Source organism: Berghia stephanieae, chromosome 3 (genome assembly GCF_034508935.2).
Source record: "Berghia stephanieae isolate SIO BIC M18660-M18661 chromosome 3, UCSD_Bste_1.3, whole genome shotgun sequence".
Lineage (NCBI taxonomy): Eukaryota > Metazoa > Mollusca > Gastropoda > Nudibranchia > Aeolidiidae > Berghia > Berghia stephanieae.
In genome coordinates this window covers 59,158,034-59,167,616 of record NC_088362.1, presented here as the reverse complement: position 1 = coordinate 59,167,616, position 9,583 = coordinate 59,158,034, and the positions used below count along the sequence as shown (strand labels likewise).

General features: G+C 36.5%; 1 protein-coding gene across 1 annotated transcript in view; it reads right to left on the bottom strand.

Moving 5' to 3' along the window:
- LOC144969299 (uncharacterized) overlaps positions 1–4,165 on the bottom strand; it is a 15,845-nt gene extending 11,680 nt beyond the window's left edge. Inside the window, exon 1 of the mRNA XM_078908408.1 lies at positions 4,026–4,165. Coding sequence (XP_078764534.1) covers positions 4,026–4,165 — 140 coding nt within the window. The remainder of the gene's footprint in view (positions 1–4,025) is intronic.
- Between the last annotated feature and the right edge of the window lie 5,418 nt (positions 4,166–9,583).

Here is a 9,583-nt window from a genome sequence, read left to right as displayed (position 1 = left end):
ATACCAATGTTAAACTTGGCCCATAAGCGGGTTCGGGTGTCAGACCTGCATATATGTACACGTCGACTGATGAATTTTAATGGCAATGAAGATATCAGGTGTTCCGTATGTTGAACTTTGGTTTGAAAAATTGTAGATTTTTTCTCATTATTTGATCCCGATTGACGAGTTTTTGAAAACCTGTGTAAGGCTGCATGATAAGACCTCTTTCACTTACTTGACTTATGAGCCTTTCGCGTCTCTGTCATTGGGCTGGGACGCCTCGGGTTTTTCCACTAGGTCGTACTATAAAATCCATCGACGTTTTCGATACGCAGCAATCGTCTGCAATATATGAAGATCCTCAAAGAAGTTTCCGAGAGTGTTTGGTTTCTCTGGATGGGGGGCGGGGAGGGGGGGGGCTAGTGAAGTAGTGGGATCAAATCATTCAGTGTTGTATAATATTCTTTTGGACACAATTTGATGAAAAAAAAAATAATAATAATAATAATAATAATAATAATGCTGAAAACACCAAACTCTAAGCGCTTAAATTACAAATTACTTGGCTGAAACGTAAACACAAGCACTCACTCTCACACACACACACACACACACACATACACACACACACATACACACAACACAACACACAACACAAACCAGACGCCTATCGTCCCTCTCATATCATCTACTAAAATCGAAACATATGTTTTAAGCGAACGGTTAAAAATAGACAAAGACTCTTGTTCACGAATGCTCTGTGCTAAGGCGTTCCACACAGAAGATCCGAAATAACAAAAGGATCTCATTTCAGCATTTTTACGTATTCGACAGACAACTAATTTGGTGGAATCGCTGGCCGAACGTAAGGGGCGGGGTCTTGAATATATTTCAATTAGGCGGCGTCTCTGTTTTAAAATCAATTTATAATAGATAATGTTTTTAAAAATTCATTTCAATCAGAATTAACTAAATCAGCGTTTTGGGATCCCAAACATTATTCACAGCGCGGGATCACAAGTACATGCGAATGTCAGGAAATCCAAATTTAAAAATTTTTAAATATTTTTAATATTTTTAAAACTTGAGCTTTTCTATAGAGCAATATCCACTAAACGTGCTCAGAGCGCTTTACAAGGAGTCCTTGACCAACTGCAACACCTGTTAGGCGATATTTTAAAAAAAATTTCGACAGCGACAACGCTGTTGTACTCATTTTACACCCGATTACGGAAAGAGAATATGAGTAAAGAGCCTTTTCCAAGGACTCAACTTTGCGCCGAGCGAGGCTCGAACTCAGGGTCCTCCGATCCGAAAACGAGTGTCTTACCACTAGACCACATAGCCGCACATTAGCATAACCTTTTTCTTTTTATTAAGCGATTTTAGATATTTATATGTCAATCAGAATTAACTATCTCAGCATGTTGGGATCCCTAACATTATTCACAGCGCGGGCTCACAAATTCATGCGAACGTCAGGAAATCCAAAAACAAGAACATTTCAACACTTGCCGTTATTTTTTTCCCTTCGAACTTCAACCAGCAACAATTTCATTTTCTATAACAAGTAATGGTAGCACGTCTGACCGGTTACCAGAAGGTCTAAGGTTCGATCTCAAGTCGATCTCGACTGATTTTTTGGGGATCGTTTTTTTTTTTTCTTTTTTTCCTTGTATTTTTCTTTCTTGCTTTTTCTGGCACCTTTCATACAGACTTGTTCAGTTCTTTACCATAACAGAGCGGCGCAAAAATCTTAAATTATCATTAGCCCCGATAGCGGCGTTATGACAAGCTAAATCCTCATTGCTGTGAAAAAGGTACCCAAGTTATCATTCATGTTTCGCGGTTGTGCTTAGGTCTAATCATTTGATCCGCTGTTGTTTTTTTCCCGTGGCAAAACGAGTCAGATGTAAGCAGTATAAGTCCCCTATTAGCATATTAGGGAGAAAATCTAAATTAGAGAATAATATGATACGTCCAATGATAGAAAACGTGTCCTAGTTACCACAAGACGGGTGTGATACTGAAATATCAACAAGAGATCAACATATTTCCTTTTCTTTTTTTTCATTATTTAAATTGAGATTTTATATAGCGCAATATGCACTGAACGTGCTCAAAGCGCTTTACAATGGGTCTATGACCAACAGCAACACATTAACATGACGCCTGTTAGGCGATATTTCATTTTTTTTGGACAGAGACAACGCTGTTAGCGGCTAGGTAGTCATTTTACACTTGAGTACGGTGAGAGAATGTGAATAAAGAGCCTTCTCCATGGACTCAACTATACGCCGAGCGAGGCTCGAACCCAGGACCTTCAGATCCGAAAGCGAATGCCATACCACAAGACCACATAGTCGCATATATTCAGATGTTAAGAAGAGATCAACATTTTTCCTTTTCTTAATCTGTTATTTCTAGTGGCTATGCGATATTCTGACATGACACTCGACTTCGGATTAGAGGGTCTAAGGTTCAAGTCCCGCTGAGTGGCGTTAAGTTGAGTATTTAGGGAAAACCTTCTCTCATCGTACTCGGGTGTAAAATGAGTACCTAGCCGTTAACAGCATTGTCTTTGTCGAAGGAAATTGTAATATCGCCTATCAGTGGCATGTCTCGTTCTTCATGTTACGTGTTGCTATTGGCTCGGGACTTCTTGTAAAGCGCTTTAAGCATGTTTAGTAGATATTGCGCTATATAAAGGCTCATTTATATTTTTTAGATATATAAGTTGTAACATACCAATGACTCAGCGGTTCGGACATGTCTTGTCAAGTATTAAAACCAAATTATAATGGACTTTGGGGTCTTGATAGCTCAGTTGGTAGAGCACTCGCTTCACACGCAAATAGACCGAGATTGATCCCGGGAGAGGTCGATATCTTTTTCTAACCCTTCTGTCCACTAAGCAGTTATTGGGTAGCTGGGTCTTTTAGACTTGGCGGAAAGTACTATAAGATAGACTAGCATATTACCCAAAGAGTAATAAGCAATTGCTTTTGTCCGTTTCACGCTATAGAAACCGGGATAAACTCCGGCCCCGTGGGCCATATGGTTCTGAAGGACTACAGATGTTGGATGTGAAATGATGTGTGACAAAAATTAGGTTCTTGAGTTGTGTCCTTGGGTAAGGATATTTACACATATATTTCCTCATTGAACGAAGTTGTGAATGAGTATCTGGCTATAAGCAGTAACGGATGCTGTATCCGATTTTTTAAAAAGAAGTGTGATTTGAATGTTTTTGAACATGTCTTTTATTCAAAGATGACGAAATAGGAATGGATTGAGGGGTAGAATAAATTATTTCTTACACTCTTGCGTTTTGGAATTCGAACTTTGGACACAACGCTCACTCGCAAGCTCATTCTGCGGTTGGGAACACTTCCGGATTCCAAAAAGCAAGAGTGTAAGTAAGAATCGAATATTATTATCTTATCTTATTTTATGCCATAGAAATGCGTTTCAATAAGGCAGTTTGATAAAAAAAAAACAATGAGATTTTGTGAAATTGTGGCCAATAATATCAACACAATGTTAAATAATCACTTTCACATGGATTTTCAAAATTTCAGACCGAGATGACTGGAGCCAATTTGTGACGATGGCGGTGCCGGTTTGTTTAAAAAGACAAAGTCTCACGACTTTGAAATTTCATATTTCTGAATCCCAAACAAACAGGTTAATGCCGTACTCTGAAAAAGCCCATATTTGAAAATTTGGCCAGAAAAGTGGTCCTTCAAATATCGATCGATTTAAATGACCCTCATATTGGCAAAAAAAAACTATCAAAATTATGACTTCGCGAAATCTTCCTTAACTTCTAGGTTGGAGTTTTTGCGAAGATGAGGGTCATTTAAATCGATCGATATTTAAAGGACGAGCTTTCTGGCCAAATTTCCACATATGGGTTTTTTCATAGTACAGTAAATTAGCCATTTTCTTCACAGGTTTAAAAAAAAATGACAAATCACTCGAACATCAAACGAGATTGTAAATTTTTTTAAAAATTGGGATGAAAGGAACCCTTTCGTGACCGGAGGATAAGAGGGAGCTGAGAGTGAGTACCAAACACAGTGTGACTTAATCCCTTCACGTCTGTGGTATGGAGGGGCGTGACCCGAGACAGACTGGCTGTCAAAGCTGGTATTAACCCTTCTGGCTCCAAATCTGTCATAGTATCTTCGTCATTAACTCGGTGGACGGAAGTCCTTGCCACTCCCCCACCCCCCCCCTCCCACCAGTACCTCCCCCCCCCCCTCCCTTCACCTCCACCACTCCCTTATTTTCTTACTTTATTCTTTATTCTTCGATTATTTTTCATTTCTTTGCTGTTCTCGTTCGTTTTTATATTCTTTCTAACGCTAGTAAGCCACCAATTCTCCCTCTCCATATCTTCCTCTCGATGACATTCCTCCCAATGCTAGTAAACCACTAATTCCCTCTCCTATAGCTCCTTGCTGGGCAGCGCAAAGTTGAGTCCTTGGAAAGGACTTTTTACTCACATTCTCTCACCTCACTCAAAGATAAAATGAGTACATGGCTGATCTCCGACGAAAAAGAAATTGTAACAGCCCCTACATGCGTCGTCATGGCTTGTCCTTTATGTTATGTGATGCTCTTGACTTGGGACCCCCTGTAAAGCTCTTTGAGCACATGAAGTGGATATTACGCATAATGATTTCATTATTTATCTGATAAGGTCAATTTGTCCATTAAAATTACAAGCATAATGCTGCCGTTCTCTAGAAAAACCCATATTTTAAAATTTGGCCAGAAAATCGTCCTTCAAATATCGATCGATTTAAATGACCCTCATCTTCGCGAAGTCCCAGGTTTGAGATGTTTTTGTTGTTTGTTTTTTGTTGGTATTTTTTTTTTTTTTTTGTTTTTTGTGAAGAGTTTTCTGGACAAATTTTAAAAATGGGTTTTCCAGACTAAGGCAGAATGCTGGTCTTATTATGTCTATTCGGCTTTTTTGACGTAATCTTATCTCATCGATCTTCTCTTTCGTTAAATTGATCTTCCTTTATGTCCCTCTTATATATATATTGATTTCTCTCTTTGAGTTTTACTTGTTCAATAGATTTCATCTTTAAATCCTCTAGACAAAGACATTTAATTTAAACACAATGAACATACGCAATGGCCAGATATTCGTTCCATGATTTATATACTTTTTACACTAATTTATAATACTCAATATGCGAATCAATTTACACATTTTATTACTTTCACAGTATACATACTTATACCACCTAGATAGTTATTTGCTTATTTATTCTCATGTGTTCATGTGTTCTGTACCAAAAAAAAATTTCTGGATGAATATGGGGCTATGTGGTCTAGTGGTATGACACTCGCTTTCTGATCGGAAGGTCCTGGGTTCGAGCCTCGCGCTCGGCGCATAGTCGAGTCCTACGTGTTAAATGTTGCTGTTGACCAGGGACCCCTTTTAGAGCGCTTTGGGCACATTTAGTGGATATTGCGCTATATAAAGCTCAATTTTTGAATAAAGTATTCTTCTTCTTCTCCTTCTTCTTCTTCTTCTTCTTCTTCTTCTTCTTCTTCTTCTTCTTCTTCTTCTTCTCCTTATTATTATTATCATTATTATTATTATTATTATTATTATTATTATTATTATTATTATTATTATTATTATTATTATTATTATTATTATTATTATTATTATTATTATCATTATTATTATTATTATCATTATTATTATTATCATTATTATTATTATTATTATTATTATATTATTATTATTATTATTATTATATTATTATTATTATTATTATTATATTATTTATTATATCTATACTTATTATTATTATCATTATTATTATTATTATTATTATCATTATTATTATTATTATTATTATTATTATTATTATTATTATTATTATTATCATTATTATTACTATTATTATTATCATTATTATTATTATTATTATTATTATTATTATTATTATTATATTATTATTATTATTATTATTATTATTATTATTATTATTATTATTATTATTATTATTATTATTATTATTATTATTATTATTATTATTATATTATTATTATTCAGACATTCACATTGGTGTAGGGTTTGATTTAAGTGTATTCGTGGCAATGTGGTCTTATAGTATGACACTCGGCTTCGAACGGGAAAGTCCCGGGATCGACACCTGCTTTGACTTTGAGCGGCGCAAGTTCAGTCCTTGGAAAAGAATCTTAACTCATATTCTCTCTCCATACTTAGATGTGAATGAGTACCTGGCCGTTACCAGTTTTGTCTCTGTCGGAAAAAAAAAAAACATTGTCAAATTTTATTGGGAATGTTTTTATCGCGTCACTTTCTCTTTTCGCAGTTGTATTTTTTTTTTTGTCGTTTCCATTTTTTCTGTTTACACATCAGCGCAAATTAGGATTTTATTTAATTATTAGAGCAAGCTGAAACTAAAAGGTTATTAATTCGTACAATAAGAAAAAGACAAATGCAATTTTTAGGGCACCTAAATCGACATGTATGTATTGAACATCTTGCTCTCACAGGAAAGATGGAAGGTAAAAAGAGTAAAGGTAGACCAAGAAAAACATAATATTTGAATAGTTTGAACAGCTGGGTGACCAAGAAAGAGAAGAGTAATATTAGTTTTCTGAGGTTATCTGATCAGAGAGATGGCGTACCATGATCACCGATGTCTGGCACAGACTTGGTACTTGAAGAAGAAGAAGAAGAAGAAGAAGAAGAAGAAGAAGAAGAAGAAAGAAGAAGAAGAAGAAGAAGAAGAAGAGAAGAAGAAGAAGAAGAAGAAGGTGAGAAGAAGGAGAAGAAGAAGAAGAAGAAGAAGAAGAAGAAAGAAGAAGAAGAAGAAGAAGAAGAAGAAGAAGAAGAAGAAGAAGAAGAAGAAGAAGAAGAAGAAGAAGAAGAAGAAGAAGAAGAAGAAGAAGAAGAAGAAGAAGAAAAAGAAGAAGAAGAAGAAGAAGAAGAAGAAGAAGAAGAAGAAGAAGAAGAAGAAGAAGAAATAGAAGAAGAAGAAGAAGAAGAAGAAGAAGAAGAAGGCTTGTTGATTCCATTTGGCCATGTACGAGTACATGACAAGGAAGTCGTTTTGGACGAATTCAATCCCTTGAGGGGGTGGGGACATCGACTCCTCGAAACTGGGGGAGAAGGTGCCAGGCTTCTCCACCAGCAAGGGGAGACATTGGGTGGTGGTAGTCAATCGGCTTCGGTCGAGAATAATATGATTAACAGCACGCTCATTGCATCAGTGGGGAATTGTCACCTGTCCAACATGTACCTGTCTTGGTAACGAGCCCAAAACCCCAGAGCATCAAGTTGAACTGTACATTGTGACGAAGATTCCGGGTGGGTTTGCGACGGTGCACGAGTGCGGTAAGGAATTTGCTGATTGTGTTGATCGTCATAACATAGTAATGTGACCACAATTAGAAGCTGCTACAGATTGGGTCGATCGTCATAATATAGTAGTGTAAGCATCATTAGACGTTGCTGTCATGTACTTACATGTATCTATTATGTTTCCTTAAGGCGTTATACAGATCGGAAATTCCTATTCTACCGTAATCTTGAAAAACAAATATTTAAAAGTTTGACCAGAAAACTCATCCTTCAAATATCGATGGAGTTAAATGACTCTCATCTTGGCAAAAACTCTCAAACCCGGGACCTCGACGACAGCACGGTACATAACTGGTATAGAGAACCCATTACGAGTACATTTTAAAAACTTGAGCTTTTATATAGCACAATATTCATTAAACGTGCTCAAAGGGTCCCTGACCAACACAAACACGTAACATGTAGATCGAAACATGACGCCTGTTAAGCGATATTATTTTTTCCGACAAAGACAACGCTGTTAACGACCAAGTACTCATTTTACACCTGATTACGGTGAGAGAATGTGAGTAAAGAACCTTTTCCGAGCACTCAACTTTTCGCCGAGAGAGGCTCGAACCCAGGACCTTCCGATCCGAAAGCGAGTTGCATACCACAAGACCACGTAGCCGCACATTAGGTTTAAGAAAGATTTAATCTTCGTCATCTACGTTATCTTAATTGTTCAACGGCTTCTTGATATTTGTATTTGTTATTAGGAAATCAAATAATTCAATAATCTGAACTGAAATATGAACTATGGTATCTGTAATCGTTGAAAGGTTGTTAATTTAGGAAGAGATGTCGATAAAAATAACAAGAAGACTTCATGCAGTGTTCCGCCATAAATTCGATTTAATAGTCTGATGTCACGTCCACTCAGCAACCAGCAGCTTGGTTCTAAACAAAGAAAAACATATAAACTATTGAGATAGAGTCTGGAATATATTTTTTTCTTCAAACAATGTTACACAATTGTTGGGGGCGGGGAGGGGGGGGGGAAGCAGAAATCAGATTTGATTTGTTTCTAAAGCTAAATGACAGCCTGTTAGTCCTGACGAGAATCCAATAGTCTACAGTATTTGGTCATTGATGTCTAACATGTGCGGCTATGTGGTCTAGTGGCATGACACTCGCTTTCGGATCGGAAGGTCCTGTGTTCAAGCCTCGCTCGGCGCATATTTGAGTCCTTGGAAAAGACACTTTACTCACATTCTCTCACCGTACTCAGGTGTAAAATGATTACCTGGTCGTTAACAGCGTTGTCTCTGTCCTTTAAAAAAATGCAATATCGCCTAACAGGCGTCATTTCCCTTTCTACATGTTACGTGTTGCTGTTGGTCAGGGACCCCTTCTAAAGCGCTTTGAGCACGATTAGTGGATATTGTCCTATATGAAAGCTCAAATATTTTTATAAGAGTCGCAACGTTTGACACATAGAAGCAGAGTTTAAAAAGTCAAGTCAAAATACATGGGACTGAATTACTATTCAAGACACTAGAAAATCATTTGGATCACGGACCAAAAGACTAAATGCACTGTCATTGAGTAAAATGAGAGACCTACAGATGACATCAAGATTTGGGAATTACGTACCTAATCATCGTATATATATATATATATATATATATATATATATATATATATATATATATATATATATATATATATACTAGTGATCAAAAGAAAGTATACACTTGTTTTACCTACAGAAATGGTATAAAATATTGTTCTGGGTTATTTAAAACCATTGTGTAATCATAGTACTATCATTTATCTTTCATTTTGTTAGAATTTGTAACGTTTATGGTTGATTTAGTATGCAACATAGACTTTTTAAAACATGATCTTCAAAAAGGGAAGTAACAAGTCAAAACATACACTATAATTTTGACAAACAATGGCATTTTAATAAAATTACTTGCGTTCATTTCATTTGAAGTGAAGGTGAATCTAATTCAATCAGTAACGAGTATGTCCTCCGTTCGCTCCAATCACAGCATTGCATCTCCTACGCATGGGATTGGTCAATCTGGCCAGCTGGTGTTGAGGAATGTTATCCCAAGCTATTCTTATGGCGTGTAACAGTTGTTGTTCATTTTGTGGGTCTAATGAACGAGCTTGGCTGCCGATTATGTCCCACACATGTTCTATTGGATTTAGATCGGGGGATATTGCAGGCCACAAGCTGAAAAA